The sequence below is a fragment of the Meriones unguiculatus genome, chromosome 18 (assembly GCF_030254825.1).
Source record: "Meriones unguiculatus strain TT.TT164.6M chromosome 18, Bangor_MerUng_6.1, whole genome shotgun sequence".
Classification (NCBI taxonomy): domain Eukaryota; kingdom Metazoa; phylum Chordata; class Mammalia; order Rodentia; family Muridae; genus Meriones; species Meriones unguiculatus.
The window spans coordinates 32533899-32557604 of NC_083365.1; the positions used below are offsets into that span (position 1 = coordinate 32533899).

General features: G+C 37.0%; 1 protein-coding gene across 6 annotated transcripts in view; it reads left to right on the top strand.

Moving 5' to 3' along the window:
- The window catches only part of Mettl15 (methyltransferase 15, mitochondrial 12S rRNA N4-cytidine), a 325629-nt gene that overhangs the window by 140830 nt on the left and 161093 nt on the right, over positions 1–23706 (top strand). For 5 of the 6 annotated variants that reach the window (XM_060372199.1, XM_060372195.1, XM_060372196.1 and 2 more), the window contains 2 exons: positions 6892–7083; positions 10825–11003. In XM_060372199.1, the coding sequence (XP_060228182.1) occupies positions 6892–7083; positions 10825–11003 (371 nt within the window). Of the gene's footprint in view, positions 1–6891; positions 7084–9348; positions 9377–10824; positions 11004–23706 lie in introns of those variants that run through there. The other variant, XM_060372200.1, reaches the window with a different exon arrangement.

Genomic DNA, 23706 nt, shown 5'->3' on the forward strand with positions numbered 1-23706 from the left:
CAGTTAGTTATCTCAAAGAAAATGTCTTTTTTTTTTAAATGTCTTTTATTTCTTGCTGACTTTCTAATTTATTCCCTAGTAATTGGTACTGAAGAATTTAAAGGAAAGGAAAATGACACAGTGTTGGGTTGGCAGGGAGAACAGAGTGAATCAGAAAATGGTTGGGGGTGACTATAAGCAAAGTACATTGTAGGAAACTCTATAGAACTAATGCTTTTTAAGTAAATAAACTTTCATTTGTGAGGTCATGTTAAAGAGACCTCTGGGCTACATATTATAGAAGATTGTATCTTTATTTAGTATTTCTTTTGGAATCAGATATCTATGGGCTTGAGAGATGACTCGTCAGTTAACAAAACTGACAGTTCTTCCAGAGGACGGAGGTTCACACCACATAAAGTCTTATAATCATATGACACTTCAATTTCAAGGGGTCTAATCCCCCTCTGCTGGCCTCCATGACTACCAGGCACAGTGTATACAAAGCTACATGCAGGCATAACACCCGTACACATAACAAATAAATGTATATTTAAAGAAATAGATATCTATCTCCTAAAAATGTTATACAAAATGAACCCCAGAGCAGTCATATATAAAAATTTATATACAGTTCTCTATAAAAATTTCTATGTGTATATATATTCTTTGTATACATGTACAGCTTTAGTAACCTTCACTAAGACCCTCCTATCTTAAGGCAACTGAAAAGGCCTTCTCCAGCTACACACAATCCTCACCATAGAAATATCATTGTATGTATTTTATCTTAATTTGATTTGCTTGTATTCTTGTTATTTTGTCCATTGGATAAACTGGCATTTGTAACATTGCCATTTTTAAGTTTTTGTTTTGTTTTGCTTTTAAGATAGTTAATTTTTTTCTTTTGTTGACAATAGATTTTTTTTTCCTCACATAATATATCTTGATGTGGTTTCCCTTTCATCTATTTCTGCCAGTTCCTCCTCACCTCCCCTTTTATCCGGACCCATTTCCTTTCTCTTATTAGAAAAGAACAGAGAAGACAAAGCAGCCAGTCCTGATGAGACCTGATAGGCTAGTGTCAGAGGGAAGGGGAGGAGGACCAACCCTATCAGTAGACTTGGGGTGGGGAATGGGAGGAGAAGAGGGAGGGAGGATAGGATTGGGAGGGGATGAGGAAAGGGGCTGCAGCTGGGATACAAAGTGAATAAACTAATTTATAAAAAAAAAATAATTAATTTTAAAAAAGAAAATAACAGGCTTCTAAGGGACAATAATAAATTAAAATAAAAACTAACACATCAAACTTGTACAAAACAAATAAATAGACAAAGCCCTAGAGAAGGCAAAATAAACAGAATACCACAGGTTCTCATAAGCTGAAATCCCATAAAAAACACTGAACTCGAAGCTATCATAAATGCACAAAAGACCTGGTGTGAACCTGTACAGGACCTATGCATGCTGCCTCAGTGTCTGTGTGTTCATATGTGTGTTAAGCATGTTGATTTAGAAAGCTTTGTCTTCTTGGTATCCTCCATCTCCTCTGGCTCTCACACTCTTTCTGCCTCCTCTTCTGCAGAGTTCTCTGAGCCTTGCTCGGAAAGATTTGGTAGAGACATCCCATTTAAGCCTGAGTGTTCCAAGGTTTTTCACACTCTGCATAATGTCAGGCTTTGGTTTTTTGCATTTGTTCCCCTCTGCTGCAGGAGGAAGCTTCTCTGAGGAAGAAGGCATTGATAGATATCTGTGTAGAGCAGAATGTCCTTAGGAGTCACTTATTGCTACATTCTTTTAAGAAAACAGTAATACCTGTGTTGATCCTATGTCCCTGGGTATAGTCTCTGGTTATTTGTCACCCAAGCAGTGTTGGGTACAGTTTCACTCACCAAGTTGGACTTCATTTGAATCAGATTTTGCTTGGTTATTCCCCCAGGCTTTGTACCATTGCCCTAGCATATCTTGCAGATAGAACAGCATTATAGACCAAAGTTTTTGTGGCTGAGTTGGTTTTTTCTAGAGTACAGAGTACCTTCCTATAACAAAGATGCTAGCATGTAGTTTGAAGACCATATGTGGCACCAGCTTGACTTCTCCATGCTCAATGAGTTGCGCAGACGGTGTCTTCAGCAGTGAGTCCTTGACATCAGTGTATAGAGAGCAATTATGGTCTTGACAATAGTCAAGATTTTTTTAGGATTCCTATGGAATCTCTCCGGCCAACAACTCAATTAGATGTAACCACATATCAGTACTGGAAGCTGCATTTTATGACAAGAGATTGAAAGTAGGGACTTTGATCCCACAAGTTATTTGGCAATTTCATTTAGGTTGCCTTCATACATGCATATATTTCAGGAAGCTTCTATGTATTAGGTTTCCATAGTACTCCTCAAATGGCTCTTCATTTAGCTGTCTTTCCCATAGTCCCTCACTCATCCCCCTCTTTCCTTCCCATTCCCACTTGATCCTTCTGTTTCACTGCCCCCATCTCTTTCAAACTATCTACTTATTTTCCCCAGTCCTTAACTCTATACCTTGATCCTCACAATCCACATTCCTCTACCTTATCCAGTATGCTTGCTTTGTGAACTGAGTTGAAAGTGCTGTCTCTTTTTCATTTTCTGAAGATTATATTATAATATCAGTGTTCTTTTGTTTACATAATATTGGCGTTACTTAAATATCTAAATATTTAAGTATTTGTCAGACTACATGATGGAGCCACCTGTGCATGTCTTTTTCTCTGTGGGAGACTTTATAATTACAGATTAAATTTTGAGTGATTTTTAAGACTATATAATACATTTCTTATGTCAGATTTAATAAGTTATCATTTCTTGAGAAAATTTTTACTTTATCTATGTGAGTCTCTAATTTACTAGCATAAAACATTGTTAAATGTTTCCTTTTGTGATATAGTTGATGTCTTTTAGGATCTGAAGTGATATTTCTCTCTTTGTCCCTCTATTGGTAATAGGAATATTAAGAGTAACACTCAAATATGAATTAGATAACAAATGCTTACTGCAGATTGCACTTCAATATACTTTCCCTGACAGCTGGTGTAAATATCATATAAAACAATATTTTGCTCACATGACACTCAGTAGATAATAGGCATAATTTTATTCTACAATTATGTTAAGCATTGAATGGTAGTTGAGATATGATAGCATCGGGATTCCCCTGAGAAACAAAGTATTTAGGATTTGAATTAATCATATTGATGTCTGTATGTATACATATACATGTATATTGTTTCTTACATAAAGATCCATGATGGATATTTTACTGTATATAAAACAATTGTTTCCTTAAATGTCCCAGCCACAAATTTCCCTCTCTACTGCGTTCTTGCAAGTTAGAATCCCTAGCTGAATATCTCTTCTTTGCAAAGGGATCTCTCAGGCTCTATTTCTGCTTCTACTTGATCAGCAGGTTCAGTTCCCCTGTGGTTTTGTGCAGTTGTTCATACAAGCCAATCTCATCCTTCTGTAGCAAGGAGGAGGCACCTTTCCGACAACCTACGGTCTTCTTCCCACATCCTTGTTCACTTGCTCCTGAGTGGACTCCCATGTGTTCTTGAATGGCATTTTGTTTCCTTGTCCACAAAGTTGTGAACTGATGTAATTAATTGAGTCTTTTCAGTCTCCTCCATAGCCAGTGATAATAATTGGATGTATGACTATCTCTATAGCCTGATATTGGGATCTAAAGGTGTTTAAAACAGAACTCTTCCCCTTTTCAGTTCCCTTTCATGATGTTAGCTTAGGAAAAATTCAAATATGAGTTATTGGCATAAATAATTAGTGAAGTGGCTTTCAACCCTAAAATTGTATTGTTTTGGTTTTCCAATATTATTTTATTAGCATTCGTACTTTCTAAAAAACCGAGAGGGCTTTTATTTATCTCTCTGTCATCATTTCCTGCCATATTAATTAATTATTTTTTTTATTAATTACAGTTTATTCACTTTATATCCCACTGTGTTCCCTTCCCTTGTCCCCTCCCAATCCAACCCTCCCTCCCTTATCTTCTTCCATACCCCTCCCCAAGTCCACTCTTAGGGTAGGTCCTCCTCCCCTTCCAACTGACCCTAGCCTTTCAGGTCTCATCAGGACTGTCTGCATTGTCTTCCTCTGTGGCCTGCTAAGGCTGGGCCCCTTCAGATGGAGGTGATTAAAGAGCCAGCCACTAAGTTCATATAAGAGATGGTCCCTGTTCCCCTTACTAGGGAACACACTTGGACACTGAACTGACTACTGTTGCTAAAACACAAGCTCATTCACATTCAGAGGGGAGAAGGAATGCTTTAGAGTGCTGCCCAATTTCTCTTTATTCGTTCTTCCAAAATGAATTTTGGTTGCCTTACGGCCTCTGAAGAAACCTAAGGGGAGAAGTTCACTTTGTATAGGAAGGAAAATTGGAATAGCAACATGGTGATCCACACGTCTTCCTGCCTATTGATTCTGAATGCTTCAGACACAGTTTGAAATTCTTGCTGGAGCTGAAACAGTGCTTCTTCAGGAGTCATTTAGTATTGTCCCTATTTTCATCCCCAAGTATGTAGCTGTGAAACACCCTTAACCTAACTACAGGATCAACATCCTTAACCTAACTACAGGATCAACATGCATAGCAACAGAACAGATGTGGTGAATATGTTGAGCTTGTCTTTTTATCTTAATTCTTTTCCTTTGATTACATTTCTTTCTTTCTTTCTTTCTTTCTTTCTTTCTTTCTTTCTTTCTTTATTTATTTATTTTTTAATTTTTCATCAATTACACTTTATTCATTCTGCATCCCCCCATAAGCCCCTCCCTCCTCCCCTCCCAATACCACCCTCCCTCCTCCCTCTGCTTGCATGCCACTCCCCAAGTCCACTGATAGGGGAGGTTCTCCTCTCCTTTCTGATCTTAGTCTGTCAGTTCACATCAAAAGTGGCTGCATTGTCCTCTACTATGGCCTGGTAAGGCTGCTCCCCCGCAGAGGGAGGTGATCAAAGAGCAGGCCAATCAGATTATGTCAGAGGCAGTCCCTCTTCACATTACTATGTAACCCAATTGGACTCTGAACTGCCCTGGGCTACATCTGTGCAGGGGTTCTGGGTTATCTCCATGAATAGTCCTTGGTTGGAGTATGAGTCTCTGGGAGGTTCCCTGTGTTCAAATTTTCTTGTTCTGTTGCTCTCCTTGTGTGGTTCCCGTCCTCTCCAGCTCTTACTATTTCCTACTTCTTACATAAGATTCCCTTCACTCTGCCCAACAGTTGCCCATCAGGCTCAGCATCTGCTTTGATAGTCTGAAGGGCAGAGGCTTTCAGAAGACACACATGGTATATACTCACTCATATAGGCATACAACATAAAACCTGTGCATCTAAAGAAACTAAGCAAGAGAGAGGACCCTAACTAAAATGTCCAATCCCCATCCGGAAAGGCAAAGAGGATGGGCATCAGAAGAAGAAGAAAACAGGAAACAACCTAGGAACCTAATTACATTTATTTTAACAGGTACATAAAATCTGTACATATAAATGGGGAAGTATGGAATACATGTATACATTATGCAATGTTCAAATTGGGGTACAGTAGCACATTCAAAAATATCTTCTCTTAAACTATACTGTCCATTGATTAACCTTTTTATTTTCTTCTTTCCTCAATTTTTTCCTCATCTCTGAAAATATCATCCCACATTCAACTTTGAGATGAATGTATTGATATTTTGCTTATGAGTGGATTATGTAGTATTTGTCTTTCTGTGCATTCTTGCTTAATGATCTCCAGTTCCATCTTCATTGTTGCACATATAACCGGATTTTGTTCCTTTTTATGACTAAGTAGCATTTGTGATATGTATGCACATTTTATTTATGTTATTTTTGTTTTTATGCCTACTGCATTCGAATTGCCTTTGATGTTAAATAATTCTTTTTTAATTTATTTTTATTTATCACAATTTATTCACTTTGTGTGCCAGCTGTAGCCCCTTCCTTGTCCCCTCCCAATGCCACCCTCTCTTGCTCATCTTCTTCCATGACTCTCCTCCAGTCCACTAATAGATTAGGTCCTCCTCCCCTTCCATCTGACCCTAGCCTATAAGGTCTCATCAGGACTGTCTGCATTGTCTTCCTCTGTGGCCTGGTAAGGCTGGACCCCTTGAGGGAGAGGTGATCAAAGAGCCAGCCACTGAGTCCATGTCAGACACAGCCCCTGTTCACCTGACTAGGGAACACACTTGGACAGTGAGCTGCCATGGGCTGCATCTGAGCAGGGGTTCTAGGTTATATCCATGAATGGTACTTGGTTAGAGTATCAGTCTCAGAAAAGACCCCTGTGTCCAGATATTTTGGTTCTGTTGCTCTCCTTGTGGAGCTCCTGTCCCCTACAGGTCTTTCTATCTCCCCCTTCTTTCATAAGATTTCCTGCACTGCCCAACGTTTGGCTATGAGTCTCAGCATGTGCAGGGCAGAGTCTTTGAGAGGCCCTCTGTGGTAGGCTCCTGTCCTGTTCCCCGTTTTCTCCCTCTACTAATGTCCATCCCTTTTGCCTCTCTACATGAGGATTGATCATCTTACCCAGAGTCCTCCTTCTTGCTTAGCTTCTTTGGGTGTACAGTTTTTTTTTTTATGTTTATCCTAGTAAAAGAATATCATTACTACTTTTTCTTACTCATAAAGTAAGGAAGTTTTAGAAAAATGAATGAAAAACCTCATCTGATAAAGGAATATTTCTGGTTGGTAGATGTATACATTCTTATACATATAATGCTAAGCAAGTACTTTACACTTACTGTATTTAATTTTGGTAAAACAATGATAGAATGTGCCCACACTTCCATTGATCAGAGATTTGAAGAAAGACGAGTATAACCGACTACCTCTATCTCTTCAATTTACTCACAGGAAACAGATCCAGGCTATGTTGGGCCAATTCAGCCAGGCAGAGGCTTTGCTAATGAAAGCTGGAGTGCAGCCAGGGACTATTGATGGAGTTCTTTTGGACCTGGGGTGTTCCTCCATGCAACTTGATGCTCCTGAGCGAGGTTTCTCCCTTCGGAAGGATGGCCCCTTGGACATGAGGATGGATGGAGACAGGTGAGTACTGAAAAGCTGATTTTCTCCTTACCACAAGAAAATCAATTTCTTAATAACATTCTGAATTTAATTTCCTTGAAGACTGGAAAGTTCCTAACATACTCCCACATCCAGCACTGCCCATACATAGCAAATCAGCTCTGTTTGGTACTCATTATAGACTTCAGCATTCCTTTAGCCTTAGAGTGCTAAAAGGGAAATGTTTTACAGAAAATAGTGAGGAAGTATTCAGAATGGGGGAATCAACTTTCAGGTGATTTTTTTTTTTTTTTTTTACTGATAACAACACGGCTTTTCAGTAGTAATGGGAAAAAATAGATATAGATGCTGGTACAGGAGCTTCATTTTTGTGCATGTGCAGCCACATCTGTATGAGAACAGTAGCTGTGTTTAATTGATACCATTTCATAATGCTGCAAAAAACTCTGGTAGGCTTTCAGTGATGGGCAATTATACTTCTATCCTATCTCTTCAGTAGTCATCCTAGTTGAACCTGCTCCAGAAGCTCCGCAACGTATGCCACTACATCATTATATATCCATACTCCTGTACACAGAAATTTCACCTATGACGCCACTTCAGTCTTCAGTACCATAGAAATATTAGTCTGTATTTGCCATTCAATTCAAAGAGACACACAACCCATCTAATGGCACTGTGTTGCACTGTAGGAGAAAATAGGAATATTTCCGTTTTATGCATTAATTCAAAAAGCTTAACTTGATTCTTACACCTCAACCTACCAGTGATACTAAGCTAGGAGCTTCACTTGCTTTTATTGTGTACATTGTATCACGCTACAAATATCCTGAGGTAAATAGATGTCATATATATTCTCTTCCCTTGTTATATGACTTGGCTGGTTATCTTGCATTGTGACGTTTATTAGAATCCTATCATTTCGGGATCCTATGCCTTCTTATTTTTGCATCCTTGGCATTTATAGAACAGAGAATATCATCATAAAATAAAATAATAAAATTTTTAACAACCAGTGACTAATAGTAAAGGTCAGATATTCTCAACTTTAGAGATTAAGGTAGTTTTATAGAAATAAAATGTTAAATATATTTATACTCTTTCTGTGTTTTGCTATGTAAGAAGTTTTTTATAATACACGTGAACAAAGCTTCTAATTAATATTAGTGAATTGCCGTGTTCTTAATGTAAAAGCTTCTTGGGCAAATTTTAATTTGTAAATCTCCATCCATAAGTGTCTCTTCAAGAACTTCAAAATAAGGTTGTTCCTGAGAATTAAGCCCTTAAGTCAATAAATTATTTCAAAATTATATTTATGTTGAAGATTTTCCAGGTAGATGATATGGACTATCACCTATATGAAGTGTTCAGAATTGAGAAATAAATTGACTTGAATATATAGGGAAATAAAACTCAGACATGCAAAGATATACAATGCAGAAACAAATAGAAAGTAGGCCAAGGCAAAAAAAAAAATATATGCATATCTATATGTACACCACACAAAGACACATGTGGTCTCTCAGACCCCAGAGAGTGATGTATCTCTGTGATAAAGATACACACAAGAGACATTTGGCACTGGAATCTTAATTCTATGCTAACTCCAGTTTCAACACCCACTGCTTTTAGATTATACTTTGTTCTCATGTAGTAGAGAGGCATTCCAAGCCTCAAGAACTTGAAAGGCTAATTCTGTTTCTGTTAACAGTCTTTGTTGGGAGATAATAAATTGGCACTCAAGTTAAAACTGTAGCACGTGAGTTTAGTCAAGTAAGTCAGTGAACTCTTTGGACTGACAAGGGGAAACATTGTCTTTTATTAGAGAAGTTTATATTAATATCTGTCTAAATCATATTTCTGGTCTGCAAACCCCCAGAATGATGTTCCTTTTGTCCTCTAGCATTGTGGAAACATCTACACAACTATTTTGTATTAATGTAAAAGTAAAATAAAATTATACCTGGTGTCCATTGAATACCACTTGATCAAAATACTATTTTAATTTTATTATTTAAAAGTAGAAAGTTTTCATGAAAAATCCATTCATACTATCCTTTAATTGTCTTAATAGAGCTAAGGGTCTAAATTTGCCATCATTAACCAGTGTTATCCCCATGGTGACTGGCTTGAGTAACTGAATTCATAGGTAGGTAAGCTCTATCAGGGATTGTTGTCTTTTCTGATCAAAATTATGACTGGCAAATATATGAATGGGAAGGGTCTGAAGGACAAGAACATTTATTTTCCAGTCATTATATCATCTGTATTTACTGTTTCATGTAGGCCTCCTCGACCAAGAATTCTGATAGAGGTAAGCATTATTATTTTCATTTCCCAGATTGAAATCGAGAGTCTAATGCATTTAAAACTTTCTCCAATGTAACAAGGCTGTAATTCTTATATAAATCAATGCAATCTTTTAAAAAGGGTCTTTATTTTGTAAGCACAAAAAGCAACCCACTGAGAGGAAAGTTAAGGCTACCATCTAAGACATTCATTGGTGCAGGAATAACAATAATGAAAACAAAAAGAGGATGTCTCTCTTTAAAGGGAGGGGACAGGATGGAGGGAGAAAACGTGGGATGGTGTAATTATAGTCTGTTTCAATTCAACATATGCATAAATAAAATAAGTTAAAACAAAAAGAAACACATCATATATAGAACAGGATTTTTTCCTACTCTCTAAAACAGAGATGGAGTTGGGAGGAAGAGAGAGAAAGAGGGAGAGAGAGAATTTCAGAGACAGACTTGAAAGGCAAAATGGGAGTACATCCCAGGAAAGAAAAAAAATTTCTGCTAAATGCACAAGCATGTTAACATGGTAATAATTTTCAAAGAGCGTTTTTGCAGCCTCACTCTGGCTTAAACGTCAGGTCTTACTGCTCCTGTATCTTTGGGATTCATAACTATTCACAGTATGAAACTAATAACCCAACATATTTATGTGGGAGTACTAAGTGTACTACTGGCAGATGTTCCTAATAAACCGAGTCATGGCTAGCTCATCAGTTAGAATGCTTTGACCCACTTCTCTAAATGAAAATAACCTAGAGTGATCTGACAGTAAGTGCTGTTTTCTACTAGTACAACTCAGTCTATGTGGCCAGAACTTGGACTTTCTTTTTGCCCCTCACTTGACTTGTTCAATCAATACAGTTTATTTTGAGGATTTAATCCATCATTACCTTTACCACTAATGACTGCACTAATATCAAATACCAAAGAATGCATGGTTAAAATTAGGTCTTTTTAGCTCCTGTGTGGGGAAAATGCCTAGGATCTCCTTATGTAGATTTTCTATGTTGGATGTTTTTAGTTCAACTTGTAGGTTCTTTGGAGGCACAGATTAATTTTCTCCACAGCAGTTAGGCTTGGTCAGCTATCATCTGTCAGCACTGTATCACCCATTCTAAAGAAAAGAATAGGAGTAATCTAATCAGTTCCTTGAATTTTAAACATGTTAAATCTGTTAAACTTTCTTCTATTGTTTTATTTTCAGAGACCCTACAGGATCAATATTAACTTCTATGAATGAAAGTTAAAGTTTAACAAAATAACTTTAACTTGCCATTACCTTGATTTCGGTGAATGTTCCAGGTTCATCTTGCCATAATGATTACAGTGTAAAACAGAAACTCCCTTTTGTGTGTGATATTTCAGTCGGTTTTAGAATTTCATCTAGGCAGTGTGTTGTGAATGCCAGAAATCTCTCAATGAAAATGGTGTCCATAAACTGATTGGTTCTTTTTGTGTGCAGGTACCCTGACATGCCCACTGCTGCTGATGTTGTGAATGCTTTAGATCAACGAGCACTTGCATCCATCCTAAGAGCATATGGAGAGGAGAAGCATGCCAAGAAAATTGCTTCTGCAATCATTCAAGCACGCAGCATCTACCCTATCTCTAGAACCCAGCAGCTTGCCAGCATTGTTGCAGGTACCCTCACTAATCCTCGTGAATATCTAAGAGTAAAAAATTAAATTAGTATGTGTTCCATATAGATTGGTGTGTGTGTATTTGTGTGTGTGTGTTTGTGTGTATTCCTTCGTGCCTGGCTCCCAGAGGGATTCATTTGTATGTGAAAATATTCAGAACAAAGTCTTTCATATCCTTATCAAATGTCAGGGTTTGGGGGGGGTTGTTTGTTTGTTTGTTTGTTTTTTCAAGCTTTCTTACTCCAACAACTCTAACAGCACACACATTTTAAAAATTTATTTGCCATAAGTGGTTGATTAATAGAATAGAAATTTCATACATGGTAATTTATCATTTGTGCCGACCAAGGTGAAACATGGAGTGGCGATTTAATGATGTCTTGGGCTGACACAAGTGGTTAATAAGCATCCTGTGTGAAATTTGACATTACCTCTGATAGGTTAATATTTCTACATTTTCATATTTCAAGCAAAAGGTGAGTTGCATTGCCCGACTGCTAAAATAAAACTCAATGAGTCATACATTTATTCTAAATAATCATCTAACAAAGGGTATGTGATGTATAGGTTATTCTGCTTTGTGGATGCTAACTAAATCAGCCTAAGGGACTTATTGAAACATTTCATCTTTTCTGCTGTTTACCACCATAAACCTCTTGAACCAAGATCTAGCTAGGAGGCGCTTTATTATACCCTTTCCATTTCGAGCCAAAGCTGTTTTACAGCTATGTTTTGATGAAAGTTTCTCAAAGTAAAAATGCAACTCCTGCAGTTATTTAACAGAATTACAGTGGTAAATTATTCATCTTGTTGGACCAACAGAAACACTGAATCATTTTTATATACCAGAAATATATTAAGATCGTTTTCATTGTTTTTATTAAATTACATAAGCAATAAATAAGAGCGATATTTGTGAAGTATTTTGAAAGCATCCAATACTTGTTAAGGCTATCATAATACTAGATGGAGTTTGAGGAGTAAAACTTAATTATGAATTCACTCAAATCATTAAGCTTTCTTGTAACAATGTTTTATGGCATAATTAAATAATATATTTAACATAACAAAATATAACAAATTGACTAAGTCTTTAATTATTTAAGCTTCATTTGTCAGGTCCTATTCAATGTAATCTCTTTTAGTTTAGTTGGAGCAGAATTCCTGTCGGTTTTCTAAACATACAGTATTTTATAATTTCCTCCACCCCGAAAGAGTTTATGCTAACATGTTTGAAGGTGGTAGATTCACCTTCTTCGTACATACTTTGTCCTTCTCAGTCTTTACTCACCAGGCAAGGCTACTTGTCCTTGCTGTCTTTAAGTAGCACTGCATGCCGTTTTCTGTGAGAAATCATATTATTTATTCATAAGAAAACATTTCGTCTCATACTGGTATGAGGGCTTGCACCTAACGAGCACTCTAGAGATTGTTCTGTTAAAAGCCTTTATCCAGTAACTTGTGAAAACAGTTTTAAAGAGGACCAGTGGTTTGCTCAAGGCGGCAGTCTAATTAAGGACAGTTAGTATCAATTAAAATTTAGGAGACCGTGAATTTGAGACATAACTGGGACTATACCTTTAAAAAAATTAAGTTGGCTGTTCTGTTTCTGGATCTTAATCTATGAACTTGGGAAATACCAGTCTTGTGTTAGATAGAATTGCTGTGAACATATACCACAGAAGCAATGTAAGTATTTCTCGGAGTGTTATGATGTTATGATGTTAAGAATGTATTAGCGCTATATCAACAATGGAGGAAAAGTGAGAAGGAAAAGTGGGCAAGGAAAAAAACTGTGAATGGCACTAAACCATTGAGTTCTCAGAGTCTGCTTTTATGCCTTCAATATCAGTCAATAGAAATACAACTTTATCGATGACAATATGATATTTTGAAATAGGGGAAGACATGGTATTTCAGAAAATTTCAGAAAACTATGACCTACTAGAATTGAACTGAAAAAATAGAAAGCTTCGTATATCTATAGCAAGCAATGGGGTAGGAGATTTCCAACTAAAACAGCTATGTATTTAGTGTATGTATTCTTTGCTAAATATTATGAAACCTTTGAAGAATTAACTAACTCTCCACCAAGCTCATTTTATGAAACCATTATTACCCAGACACAAAAGCTGGAGGATTTAGCCAAAAAAAAAAGAAGAAGAAGAAAAAGAAAAATAAGAAAAGAAAAGAAAGAAAATCATAAGCCATCCTCCCTGATGATCACAAATGTGACATTTTTCTTTTTTAATTTTGTGTTTTGAGATTGTAAAATAATTATCTAAGTTTCTTCCTCCAAACCCTCTCTTATATCCCTTGATTTTTTTCAAACTCATAGCTGATTTTTAAATAGTTGTTGTATATATTTCTAAATACACAACTAAAACATACTTAATATGTATACTGCTAATCTTGTGTATGTTTTCAGCGCTGATGATTTTGTATTGGCTAACCAATTTGTATACTTCCCTGCAGAAGACAATATTTCCCACACCTCACATACCTTAGTTGCCTCTCATATATTGTATAGGGTTGAAGCCTCCTTTGCTTTCCCATTCCACATTAACATGCATATTGTTGTTGTCTTTGTTCAGATCCATTCTTCAGTCATGTTGGTGAGACTGTGGTATTGGTGTGGCTTCTGCTATTGCTAGGAAACACAATCTCCCAGCAAACACACTGTTCCTCTATCTCTTAAAATCTTTAAGCTTGTGGAGCTCCTGTCCTCTCCAGGTCATACTAACTCCCCCTTCTTTCATATGATTCCCTTCTCTCTGCCAAAGGTTTGGTTATGAGTCTTAGCATCTGCTTTGATACACTGCTAGGTAGAGTCTTTCAGAGGCCCTCTGTGGTAGGTTCCTGTCCTTTTGCCTTTTTTCCCCTACTTCTAATGTCCATCCCATTTGTTTTTCTAAGTGAGGATTGATCATCTTACCCTGGGTCCTCTTTCTTATTTATCTTCTTTAGGTGTACATATTTTAGTATGTTTATCCTAGTTAGTATTACCTGGATAGGACAGGAGCTCCACAAAGACCAAATATTTTAGGGCACAGGGGTCTTTTATGAGACTGTTTCTCCAACCAAGAAACATGTATGGATATAACCTAGAGCCCTTGCTCAGATGAACCAAGAAACATGTATGGATATAACCTAGAGCCCCTGCTCAGATGTAGCCCATAGTAGCTCAGTATCTAAGTGGGTACCCTAGTAAGGGGAACAGGGACTGTTTCTGACATGAACTCAATGGCTGACTCTTTGACACCCCTCCCCCCAATGGAGGAGCAGCCTTGCTAGGCCACAGAGGAGGACATTGCAGCCAGTCCTGAAGATACCTGATAAGCTAGGGTCAGATGGAAGAGAAGGAGGACCTCCCCTATCAGTGGACTTGGAAATGGGCAGGGAGGACATGAGGGAGGGAAGGGAGATTGGAGGGGGGAAAGGGGAGAGGAGGCTATGGCTGGGAAACAAAGTAAATAACATTTGATTAATAAAAATAATAAAAAATATTTAAAAATCTTTAAGCTCCCTCTTTGACAAGAATTCTTGATTCTTATTTGTGGGAGATATATTGTAGATGTATTCATTAGTCCTGGACTCCAAAACTCTACATTTTGATTAGTTGTGTTTTTCTGTAATGGTCTTTGTCTATTACAAAAAGAATTTTTCTTGATGAGGAGTGAGGACAACACTTTTCTGTGGGAATAAAGACAAATGTTTGAAATGTAGTTGGGGATTATGCTGGTTTAGTAAAATTGAGGTTATAGATTCTCATATACAGTACCTCACCAATCCTAGGTAACTGGCTAGGCTTCCAATGAAGTCCCTGTAACAAAATTTAACAACACTTGGTCACGGTGGATGGTATCTTTGATGTGTTCTTGGATTTGGTTTGTAAGTATTTTTGCATCAGTATTCATAACAGAAATTTGTGTGAAATTCTTTTCTTGTTGGGTCTTCGTGCGGTTTATGAATCAACATGACTGTGGCCTCATAGAATGAGGTTGGTAATGTTCTTTCTGTTTCTATTTTGTGGAAGAGTTTAAAGACTATTGGTATTTCTTCTTCTGGTCTAACTGGATGTCTACATTAGAAAAATGCAAATAGATCCATACTTATCACTGCCTCTATTTATGTTTCTTAATTTCCTGTTTCTTATAAGAAACCTTTCATAGGTGACTTAGGACCCAATTGAACCTAGTATGTGTTTTCTTAACTTTCTGATATCTGCAAAGATACTGTTTCCAAGGCAGAGCACAAGCATAGGTTCTGGTTCAAATGGTAAGAGCAAATACTCTTTAAAATGGTATAATTCCTAAGCAATAGTTTTGTTTAAGAAACAAGTATTTTTGTAAAGCTAAATATATATATATAGGCTACATTTAAATGTCAGTCTTCTTATAATAAATTTATATTAACATGTTTAAATCTATCCAGAACTTCAGGATATATCTTTATTCAATTTCTGATACATTTTAAAAGCCATGTTTATATGGAAAGTTAAATTACTCCCTTTTCTTCATGAAATTTGCGGGCAAATGGTGGGACCTAGAAAAGATCATCCTGAGTGAGCTGTCCAAGAATCAGAAAGACATACATGTATATACTCACTTATAAGTGGATATTAGACATATAATATAGGATAAACATACTAAAATCTGTACACCTAAAGAAGCTAAGAAAGAAGGAGGACCCTGGGTAAGAAGATCAATCCTCATTCAGAGAGGCAAAGGGGATGGAGATTGGAAGAGGGAGAAAACAGCAAACAGGCAGGAGCCTACCACAGAGGGCTTCTGAAAGACTCTACCCTGCAGGGTATCAATGCAGATGCTGAAACTCAGAGCAGAACTTTGGTCAGAGTACAGGGAATCTTATGAAAGGAAGGGTAAATAGAAAGACCTGGAAGGGACAGGAGTTCAACAAGGAGAGAAACAGAACCAAAAAATCTTGACAAAGGGGTCTTTTTTGTGACTTATACTTCAACTAAGGACCATGCATGAAGATAACCTAGAACCCCTGCACAGATGTAGCCCATGGCAGCTCAGTCTCCAAGTGGGTTTCCTAGTAAGGGAAACAGGGACTGTCTCTGACATTAGCTCAGTGACTGCCTCTTTGATCACCTCGCCCTGAGAGGGAAGCAGCCTTATCAGGCCACAGACGAATATAATGCAGCCAGTCCTGAGGAGACCTGATAGGCTAGGGTCAGAGGGGAGGGGAGGAGGATCTCCACTATCAGTGGACTGGAGGAGGGGCATGAGCGTAAATAAGGGAGGGAAGGAATGAGGGAGAGGGCTACAGTTGGGATACAAAGTGAATAAACTATAATTAATAAAAATTAATTAATTAAAAAAGAATAGTTATAAAAAAAATAGCTGAGTATCAGAAGTAGAAGACAGGGAACAGGACAGGAGCCTACCACAGATAGCTTCTGAAAGACTCGACTGATCAAAGGATCGAAGCAGAGGCTGAGAATCATAGCCAAACGTTGGGCAGAATGCATGGAAATTTATTAAAGAAGGGGGAGATAGAAAGACCTGGAGAGGACAGGAGCTCCAAAAGGAGACCAACCGAGCCAAAAAATCTGAGCCTTCTGCCTTCTCTGAAGAGACTGATGAATCAACCAAGGACAGTGCATGGAGAGGACCTAGACCCCCTGTTCAGATGTAGTCCATAGGCAACTCAGTCTCCATGTGGGTACCCTAGTAAGGGGAGCAGTAGCTATCTCTGTCAGGGACTCTGTGGCTGGCTCTTAGATCACCTCTTCCTGTATGGGTAGCCTTTCAAGGCCACAGAGCAAGAGGATGCATTCAGTCCTAATGAGACCTAATAGACCAGAGTCAGACAGTAGGGAGGAGGACCTTCCCTCTCAGTGGAATAGGGAAAGGGTAAAAGGGGAGAAGAGGGAGGCAAGGTGAGACTGAAAGGAGAAGAAGAAGGGGGCTACAGCCAGGATACAAAGTGAATAAATTGTAATAAATAATAAATAAATTTTTATAAAGCAAACTGAGAAAAAATTTAAAAAGGCTATGGATTTATGAAAACAGGGGTACAAGGGAAGGGCTTTAGGAAGGAAAGGGGAGGGGTAATGATATAATTATATTTAATTTTCAAAAAATAAAAAATAATAAAATAAGTGCTGTAAATATAAAATACATGTTACATTTTTAATATTTTTAAAATATAAAATTGTTTTACTTATGTTGAAATGGTAATACTTTAATGGTTTGTGTTTTACATATGGTTTTAAATCTAACTTTCCCTTTTTAATATATTTAAATGCACCTATATAGAAAATTTTTACATAATATGTATATCACATTTTATTTTTATTGAGCATGATACTGCAGTCTGTAAGTACCATGAGACAACAACATTGTCATATCATAGTTTTTGAACCTTAGGACATATTTTCCAATGTTAATAAATGAAATTAACAAAATGTACCTTAAATCAAGTGATCTTAAAATAACGTGAAACAATAAAATAATAATCCATAGTTTTATAGATCATAGCAGTGTAAATTATAGGAATGTAAATAACTCTAACAACATTGCAATAGCAATGCTGGCAAAGTAAAAAACCACACTGCTTCTTTGTGTTTCTGTTTATTTGTTTTAAAGATAAAATTATTTCTATTCCTATCATAGTCTTCAATAATATACTGAAGGAAAATAATTCTCAGAGAAAATATTTTATTGATTTTAGAATCTTTAAAATGACAAAATGTATATTATATTCACACTCTTGATGGAAAAATACACTTGATTGGAAAGAAGTGGCTGTATCTAGAATTTTTCAAAATGTATGTAATTTTACTTGGTCTTGAAAAGCTGGTAAATTGTGGATCTGCTTATGTTTGGAAAATTTAAGTCTCAAGTATTTTTCAAGAGGCTGGCTATCCCCATTTTGTACTGGAACATTTCCAGATTATGTATCCTTTCTCGTGTGTAGCCACGGCAGGTGATCAGTTATTAAATGCTAATCTTGTAGAAGAAAAGACTTGGTTCAAGACTTAGTCCTCCAGCTTGCTTACCCTGCACCTCATCCTTTTCATTTTAAAATAGTAATGAATAACAGCTATGATGATAGTTGGCATCATTTTTGTTAAGCAGTCACAATTATACTAATTATATTTTGCTTAAGCCGATATAATATGCATTTGTAGTTTTAAAACTCATGCCATAATCAAAATACACCTAATGGACTTTATGTCCACAAGTTAGACAGTTGATCCATCTATACTCAAAAGTTGGTAGGTGATTCATGGTACTGTTTGCATAGAAAACAAAAATGAAGGCAGGGAAGCTTCGTTTGTATTTGTGATTCATGTTGATTAAATGTATAAGCTTATTTCCTGAGTAAAATTTTATATAACCTTTATTCTGAGTCACAAACTAGATACAAAGCTAGGGTGTATTTCTTGGACAAATAAATTGATGAAATGATATGTACATTTACAGCAAAGGTAAAATGAAAATTCAAGGGGGAAATTACACCTTTCTTGGTGTTACCTGGGTATCGTTTGTAAGGAGACACAGAACACCAAAGGGATCAGGTAGCGTGAGGAAAGGTAAGAGCACAAGCCACACAAGCCAGAGGACCTGAATTCGCTCCCATGTTTGACAAAGGGACACTGTGAAAGAGGAGGCGCTCAGTCCGGATGCAGCTGGATGTGCAGCGTTGGCTTAGTATGTTTGGGCCTCTCAACATTTAAGAGGGGTAATGGAGGGAGATTGGGGGCAAAAGCGGGTGGAAGGAAGGGACTGACCAGGAACGAGAGGAGAGAGTGGCTTACGGTTGTGATGTAAAGTGAATAACTAGACTAAAAAAAAAAATCCAACATGGTGGCATGCAATTGTAAATCTTGTGCTGTAATTACAGGTGAAAGCATACAGACTGATTTCCTGGCAGGGCAGTCTAGCCCAAGTGATGAGTTGCAGGCTAGTGAGAGACCTTGTTTCAAAACAATCTAAAAACAAAACAAAAAAAATATTAAACAAAAGAAAAATACAATAAGCAAAGTGGATGACACCTGAGTAACAACATTGGAGAATGATCTTCAGCCTCTATACACATTCATACAGGCGTGGACACAAACACACGTGACATTTCATACAGGCATGTACACACACACATTCATACTGACATGTGCATACACATATAACATTTCATACATGTAAACATACATGTAACATTTTATATAGACATGTACATACACATAACATTTCATACAGTCATGTATATACACATTCACATTCATACGAAAATGTACAGTCACACACATATACATATTCATATATGCAGGTACACACATATACACATACACATTCATACAAACATGTACACACACATTCACATATACACATTCATACAGACATATACAAATACATTTACTCATACAGACAGACGTACACATGTTCATACAAACATGTACACACATACACGTTCACACATGTACGTCATAACACACACACACATTCTTGCAGATACAAACACACACATACGCATATACACATTTATATAGACATGTACACACACGTACACAAAATTTATTGCTTATCTGTATTTGCTCTGTGAACTTGAGTGAGTGATTAATCTTCTCCGATCTGTTTTTCCTACTTTTGAGGATGAAAACTATTTTTCTGACCAGCCAATGAGATGACATCTAAGAAATTTAAGGTCCAAGTGCACTTATGCTCATGTGCTCCCTTTTCTATCCAGGTCCAGGGTAAGTCAGAGAGCAAAGACACGCGCTGCACAGAACTCCTGTGTGGCCTTCTGTTAATCTGTGCTATGCCAAACAGTATGATCTGTGAGAGGTTGATCATGTCATCTCAACTTTTCTTCCTATAGGGATGCCATGACTTTTAGGAAAAGTCATCTTTTCCTGCATTGGGACATATAGAGCATAACCACAGAAATAAATTTATTGCTGAAATGTCAATTGATACTTTAAGTACCAAGAAGAGTTACTACAGTAATACAGTATTAGATTGGACTTAAAATAATATGAATTACATTAAGGGCTTATGCCCTTATTCATTTCTAAAGTCACCTGTTATTAGTGGTGTTCTAAAGCAAAGGGAGATTTTTTTAGAAATAAAAAAAACATTTATCAAGAAATAATTGTCATTGAACTTTAGTGCAAACTGTTTTTTTCCCCTAAGCAGTTAGTCAAGGTAGGTTTCTGTCACTATATTGTTGTGTGCTTCCACTGTCTTTTCAAAACTAAGTGTCTTTATGCTAACATTGAACAAGTATATAAAGTATTAGGTTGTTTCATTATCATGTAGATTAAAAATGGTATGGGCAAACCCACAATCAACTTTTGATGTCATGTCAGCATGTTATGGCTGTTGCTCAGACTTGTGATTATAAATGTTATTTTGTGATTTGAAATTTGTTGAATTTAAACTATTGCATAACATATTTGTTAATGTAACGTTTTTGAAACCGAATTACCAAATAACATTTCACAAGCAAACTTAGATATCTTATACAAGAAGTCCAGTTTAGAAGGAAATGAAATCTGGGATGACAGGTAGAAAGAAAACCTAAAAATATTACTACTTAAATGAAAATCTAGCTCAGGACTAGAGAGACAGCTCAGTGGTTAAGATCCCTGCTGCTCTTTCTGAGGCCCCCAAGTTCAGCTTCCAGCACCTACATGGTGAGGGTCACAATTGCCTGTAACTTCAGCTCCTGGTTATCCAACACACTCTCCTGATCCCTGTAGGCACCTGAACACATGACACACTTAAACAGACATATACACACATATAGAATAGCATCTAGCTAGTCTTCATCAGTATTATTAAGTAGGAAGGAGAGATGCTCCAATACCCGCTGACCCAGAGTAAGCAATAATTTAATGATGATAATAATAATGATAAGTAATACTAATGGTTATTGAATAAATAATAGTTACTACCTAAAATTATTTTTATAAATAAACTCTTGGATCCTTACACTGGTTCACAAGACCTGTGAGTTTTTTTCCATTTGCAAACCTCAGTTGCCCATAGTGAGATCATGTTGTCATCAGGATTAACCTGGTAGGAGTTGGAGATTAGATGAGACTTTGAAGAAGTTTTAAAAAGAACCTTACTGAGTAAAGCCAATTTTACCCAGAATCATTCTGTTTCACAGATTTTAATTAACAGTTTGAAATTTGTAATATTACTTGAATTTCAGACTGATGACAATTGAACACTGTATTAAAGGATCCCAGGCGAAAGGACACGAGTTGCGTCACAGAGACTTATTAAATGTGATGGAAACTCAACAGATGAATGCCAGCAAACAGGTGCAAGAGCTCAATTAATTTTTAAACCCTATGACTCGGGAGGATTGCAGTGCGTCCTGTTAGCCTCAGCATGTTGCTAATTTCATCCGCAAGCTTAAAACTCTCAATACATTAGAGGATGTGAATTTATTAAATTTCAAAAGGAAAGTGGTAGTAATGTATTCTACAACTAAAAATGTGAATTTCTTTGAGGGACTTGAAATCATTTATCTAGTGAGAAGATGAGATTTTTTTATTACTGAAGTCAAATTGCTTTCACATACAAATTGAGTTCCATTATTATATATCATATAGGCTTGTTACTAAAACACATTTTTTTTTCCTTCAATGTGGAATTCTTTGTGAGTCAGAAGAAAACTGGCAGTTCACTAACAGTTTCCGGCTTTTTTGGTGACGTTGTGAAGGAAGTTTACAACCCATGAGGTGGTATTAGTAACTGGTAACAGAATATCGAAGCCTTTTTGGATGGCATGATTGAAAGTGGCAAAGTAGGAACTAAAAGTCGCAGCAACAGTTTTCTTTAACAGGGAATTCACCTTATTCAAGGTTCTGGGATCATGTGAGATGTGATGGAGACAGGAAAGCATCGCCAAATAATTCTGTACACATGAGTAGTCTTAGGAAGAGATGATTTGCAGAAATTACATTCAAAGGACCACTTCCTGTACATCACTGTCTCTGACTCAGTGGGGAAAGGTACCTTTTATCCAGTGGGTTTTCCTCTTTGTCACCTATCAGGCGCCATGCTCTGTCCTGGGAAATATGTGCTAAAAAAAAAAAAAAAAAAAAAATAGGGCATTTGGAGAGTATTAAGGTTAAGTAGATGGTAACTAGTAAGAAGAAAGAAAAGACATCCTAGTCAAAGGAAAAGGTGTACATAGGCTGGAGAAGAAAGCCAGGCCTGCCACCATCTCACTGTTAAAATCTTGTGCTTGAAATAAATATGTAACAACAAATATTTGGAAAATATTTTAACTTTCTCTGTCTTTTTTTTTTTTTTTGGCTAGGAAAAAACCCTTTTACTTTGTATATAATCTTACTTCTCCCTGTGTTTGCTTAGCTGGAGCATATATAGCAAACCTTTTAAAAACATAAATACAACCGTAGAGCACGTCCTTTGTAACAGGTAAATTGGATGCATCTGGATTCTTAATGACATACATGTAATCTGCACCTACCCAAAAGTCTAGATAATGGCAGCAGTCACAACTGTTGCTTTTATAAATGTCCCAGGATCAAGGAAGCAGATGAAAAGGGGAAACAAATGTGCAGTCTAATAACCTGAGCTAACAATAAGTTATTTTCAATAGAATGAGAAGGACAAAAGCCAGAGGTATTCATTTCCATCCCCAGATTGTGAGACCAGGGTGGTTGCTGCTTTCACCAGATGCACAGTCTTTTAGGCTGACAATGCACATTTCCCCCAGGGACATGCAGAGAGAAAGCCAAACTCTTGCAACTTGATGCAAAGAGATTTGGCATCCATTAAAACATCTCTCAGTAACAAGCTATTCAGGTTTGGAGTAAAGATTCTATACTTGTTTTCTACCAGAAAATGAGGTCGTTGCATAGAACACCTGACATGCAATAAGAGCCTGGTGCTATCATTTTAGCCTCCTTTCCTCCTAATCCGGAAAAAGGATGTAAAGAGACTTGCTGAACATATCATCTTAAATTCTGCCTTATTTTGAGCACATGTAAGCCCAATATCATCCTAAGGACACTGAATTATATGCAAACAGATATGAATAAGTTTAACAACAGCAACAAATAGCACTGATCTAAATATCCCCTGGTAAATGTCTGACAAACAGCTCAAAAGTCTTAATTTTCTTCTAGTGTGGTTAGATACACTATGTACTACCCACAAGAACAATTACTGGTGTTTACGGGCCCTGAGTTTCATCCACATACAATACCTGCAAATATTGTAGGTAACTTTTGACCCTTTGTTTGCTTTTGTTAGCTTTAATTGCATATAAGGATGTCTGCTTCTTACCTCTCATAATATGGGTAAGGATTTATTGACATAATTAAAGTACATAAACATGATTAAGAGAAAGTCTATCTTCAGCATTCCCCCAAGTGTGTTACCTGTAAAATAAATTATAAGGAATAATTGGTTGTTGAAAAATAAAACAAGCTAGAGAGACGGCTCAGTGGATTCAGTGCTAGCCATGCAAAACAAGGACTGGAGTTTGGATACCCAGCATCCACAAAGAGCCAGGTATGTTAGACCTGGTAGCAGAGACAGAGAATCTGGGCCATGTTGGCCAGCTAGATGAGCCTGAATTGTAAGCTTCATGTTCAGCAAGGGACCCTGCCTTAGTTTATTAAGTGGAAAGCCATTGAGGAAGACAATTAATGCCAGCTCTTCCACGTAATGTGCACACGTACACAC